Genomic DNA, 4,442 nt, shown 5'->3' on the forward strand with positions numbered 1-4,442 from the left:
GTGAGACTACAAACACTCTTTTCTCGGTCAAATAGGCACCAAATTCAAAATTTATGTTACATTTCGACTACATATATAACCCACTTTCAATAAAGATTAATGTTTCCACGGGTGAAGTGCTTCTTTAAGATTCACCAGTACTGGTCAGCAGCAGCTGGTAAAGGAACTCTGATGTCTGATGTCTTGATGTTGCAGGGTGAACGTAGAGGTTCTCTGGAGTTTGTCCGCAATGAAACTGCATTTATCGACTTCAAGAAAAAGTTTGGTGACGATTTCTCAGACGTCATGTCTGACATCATAGCTGACACGTCCTACGATTATGGCGATATGCCTGACATGAGGTGAGCAGCAAACACTTTTACCTGATTTACACTATAATCACAGGAGAGCTGCAGTCTAAATACAAGCCAGCTGGAGAACAAACTTCTTAAGAACAATAATTTACTCAATAACTCCTTTTTACACTTTTCATTTCAGCTATGAATGTGAAGACATATACATATTTAAATATAAGATACCAAAAGCATGCTAACAATTTAGAAGTTGAATCTAGAGTCGATCTACTTTTATCATTGAACATCTGCTTACTTAGATCTGACTGGACACTGCCCCCTAGTGCCCACAAGCAGTCACAGCATTTGTTTTCACACTTGGAAACAAACCAAACTAGTTAAAATTACCGTGCAGTGGCCATTTACCTCCAATTCTCCTCTATATCTTGTATATTTGTACTTGAGTGTGATAAAGTCATGATTTTTCCCCGCTGTAGGAGAGACCCTGTGCCGTCAGTGAGCCTGGAAATGCACGAGCAGACCATGAATGGTATGAGGGAAACGGAGGATGTTAACAGTCACCACCTGCTGCAGCAGCATCTGTACAAGGGCAGGAAACAGGCAAGCAGTCACATCATTATATCATATATATATACATTATATATAATCATTATATATACTACATTAATAATATTAAAAGGGAACTACAGAAATGTAGTATTGCACTTTCATATAGTTGGATTTTTATTCCCTAATATTCCTCTGAAATGTTGTATCCTACGTTTCCCATGATGCAACGCAATAGTGTCTTTCATTAGAGGCCTCCTGCATCCTAATTGCCCATTTCTTTCCAACCCCACACCCTCAGTTTGTAGTAAGTAAACTAAACGGAGTGTCCCTTTAAAAACAATGACTGAAACTTAGGATAAAGGTTCTGGATGAGTAAAGAGTTACAGGCAGTCAGAGGACTTTTCTTTGTCTTATCAAAACTCAGCTCTCAGATTCTGATATTGACTTTTCTATGTTTGTGTCTTGCTGTCTGTTTTATAGCACCGACACAGGTACAGCCGGAGCCATTTCGATGTCAACAAAGATGAAAATGAGGTGCAGGAGATCTTCCAGAGGACCATGAGGAGTCGCTTAGAGTCCTTTAAGTCTGCAAAGATGGGTGTCACTCCACCAAAGCACATTACCAAGCACCCAAAGAAAGACCAGCTGCAAAAGGTCAGAGCCTCAGAATTCATTTTATTAGATAATTTACATAATAACAATAACATAAGGGCTGCATATTGAACCTCGGTTGTCATTTAATTGCAAACAAACAAGTATCAAAAGCTGTCATCAAATATTTGACCAGATTTCTAATATTTTAAACTCGTGCAACTGATTATGTTCAGATAACTTTTAAGATTTTAGAAGTTTAGTTTGGTATTATTATTTGGTATTGTACCAAAAATCTCCACTGGTACCAAAAGTTACAAATTATATCTAGTCCTCACAAAGTGTATTACAGTTTTGTTTTTCACATCTTGTAACTTAGTTTTAGTGTAACATACTAATTAAATTATTATTCTACTGCAGATGCCAAACGGAAAATCAAACAAAAGTAAAACCTGTCATTCTGGTGATGAAGGTTTGTATCTTTGTTTCAGTTTTAAAAAACTATACAAAAGTCTTGTTGAAGCACTTAATGAAAGCCCTTTTTAAAAAAACAATTTCTCTCTCTTTGTAGATTTTGAGTTCTCAGAAGGAGACAGCGCATCCGGCTATGAGGCATCGGCAAGTTCGTTCCCCATGAGGGTCGCCTACAGAGCTGGAGGTAAACCTGTCTACCTAACCTGTGGTGGAAGAAACACCCATATACTTTACCTTCTAAGTACCAATACAGTAATCTAGAAATACACCATCACACGTAAAAGTCCAAGTAAAAGGACAAAAGTATTATCAAGGAATCAAGGAAGCATTATGCTGTTGTAGCTGGTTGAGGTGCAGGAAGTTGTAACTACTTTACATACAGTTAGGCATTATAATGGTTGGGATCCTCCAAGTGGTCAGATAAGAAAACAAAACACAAAGTACTGCAACTCAAAGCTCAACAAATTTTTTGGATCTTCTCTAAACTTTGCTGTTTTTATGAAATATTGGATCATTTTACCTCTTTGAGCCACAAACAGTTATTTACATAAAACCATTTGAAAAGTTTAGAGGGGAAGTTACTCCAAAAACTTAAGGCACACGCCAAAAAAGGTTTGTAACCACTGGTTTAGTCTTTAAAATCTATTGTTTCATTTAAAATCTGAAAAGTAACTACTAACTCACAGCTGCCAGATAAATGTAGGGGAGTCGAAGAATAAAGTAGCAAAATATGGAGTTACTATAAACAATTAACGTACTCTCCACCAAACCTTGTCAACACTAATTCAGTTTCTTTCATTCATCCAGCTGGAATTGAGAATCCCGCCTTCATTCCGGACCTGGACCCCATGGCACAGGGGCAGATCCCTCCGTGGCTGGCGGAGGCCGAGCTCGACAGCAGCATGGTGGCTCCGTCGCAGCGAGCCCAGCTGAGGCTGCCGTGGACGCCCAGCAACCTGCGGCGCCTGGCTCCCCTTCGCATCAGCACTCAGTCCACCGACTCCTTCATGCTGGCCGACGCTCCTGCCGCGCAGCAGAGGGACAACGAGCAGCTGCCGCCGCCTCCGCCCCCACCAGCACCTCCACATGGAGACCACATGTAGCAGCACGCAGCCCCTCCTTCATCTCCCTTTAACCTGGCTGCCAAAGACAAAACCTAACCTCAAGACTTTGCACTATGCACTGTCTACTCTCAAAATATTGACTAGGGAATGTTTTCTTTTCTGTGCCATTGTTTATTCTTACCCCTGAGTGTCTGTACGAAACGTTCACGATCCCATAACCTTTGTGTTCTTGACACAGCTTCCATTGTTGGTCTAACTTCACCCTTCACTGGGCAGAGGGAAGCTGCAGGAGACCTTGTATGCACAGTGGCATGTTATTTACCAGCACACGTTGAACATTGTCACATTCTCTCCTCTGGTTCATAGTGAACCAGTCATACATTTCAGACCAGTCCCCGTGGACGACCTTATCCCTTATTGTGACGCTGAAATGTTTGTCAACAATGAATTGTGTGATATGAAAATAATTCCAACTCTGTAATCTGATTATAACATTTTTGTGTTTTTCTCAGTTAAGGTTGAAAATGAAACTTGAAGAATAAGAACATTGTAAAAAAACGTCACGTGTGTGATAAAGACATAATACATTTATTCACAAATGAAGTTTGGTATTACAATACCAAATAATCTCAAATCAGTTAGATATATTTTATGTACCTCCAACAAAGAACACTTTGACTGAACGGCCTTTGAACTGTATCGATTTAGAAATAAATGAAGGAGAAAAAGAAGTATTTTGGAGTCAGTTACACTGTATTAAGTGAAATGATTGGTTTGATTGATCAGATTTTATTAGAAAGGTAATCTACTACTTTGATAATTTATTAATAATTAATTAAATAATTTATCGAGAACAAAAAGCCAAACATGGGCTGCTTTTCTGTTGCTTTTATCTTTTTCATATTATTTTAAAATCAATGTTGGACTATTTTCTAAACCAATGGTTCTCAACCTGGGGGTCGGGACCGCCAAAGGGGTCGCAAGATGATTTCTGTGTCATCAAATAGTTGTGAAAAAAAATATATATTGTGGCAAGTAGCTGCTCTATATACATATATTTTATACATGTTAATATGCCCAGTTACCTCACTAAGACTGTGTGTATCTACCAGGGTTGAGAACCGCTGATCTAGACCAGGGTCAGCAATCTATATTATTAAAACAATCTGTCTGGAGCTGCAAAACATCCGTGAGCCTATATGTTAATTGGGATCGATAGGTAGCCTGGATAAGGACACTCAAGACTAGGAGCCACCGCTACTGATGTTCAGCAAAATATAAGGGAAAAGTTCAGGGACGCTGGAAGTCAGTCAGAGTTGGGGGTGCTGAATAAAGTGTCTATGTAATGACGTCATACTAAATGCACGTGTCTGATGAACTGTACATGAACTAATGAATACAATAACCACCTCGATGTAATGTAAGACAAATTTATAACTTGGCCTGAACATCTAAACATTTGCCCAAGGTC

At 39.2% G+C, this 4,442-nt stretch overlaps 1 protein-coding gene across 2 annotated transcripts in view; it reads left to right on the top strand.

Annotated features, from left to right (window-relative positions):
- slc9a3.1 (solute carrier family 9 member A3, tandem duplicate 1) overlaps positions 1-4,438 on the top strand; it is a gene marked incomplete at its 3' end in the record, with an annotated part of 17,775 nt that extends 13,337 nt beyond the window's left edge. For both annotated transcript variants that reach the window (XM_035681784.1, XM_035681785.1), the window contains 6 exon segments: positions 196-341; positions 770-893; positions 1,323-1,496; positions 1,854-1,905; positions 2,005-2,091; positions 2,715-4,438. In XM_035681784.1, coding sequence (XP_035537677.1) covers positions 196-341; positions 770-893; positions 1,323-1,496; positions 1,854-1,905; positions 2,005-2,091; positions 2,715-3,010 — 879 coding nt within the window.
- Positions 4,439-4,442: the final 4 nt, after the last annotated feature.

Source organism: Morone saxatilis, unplaced genomic scaffold, assembly GCF_004916995.1.
Source record: "Morone saxatilis isolate NCDOM2014 unplaced genomic scaffold, NCSU_SB_2.0 Contig9, whole genome shotgun sequence".
Lineage (NCBI taxonomy): Eukaryota > Metazoa > Chordata > Actinopteri > Moronidae > Morone > Morone saxatilis.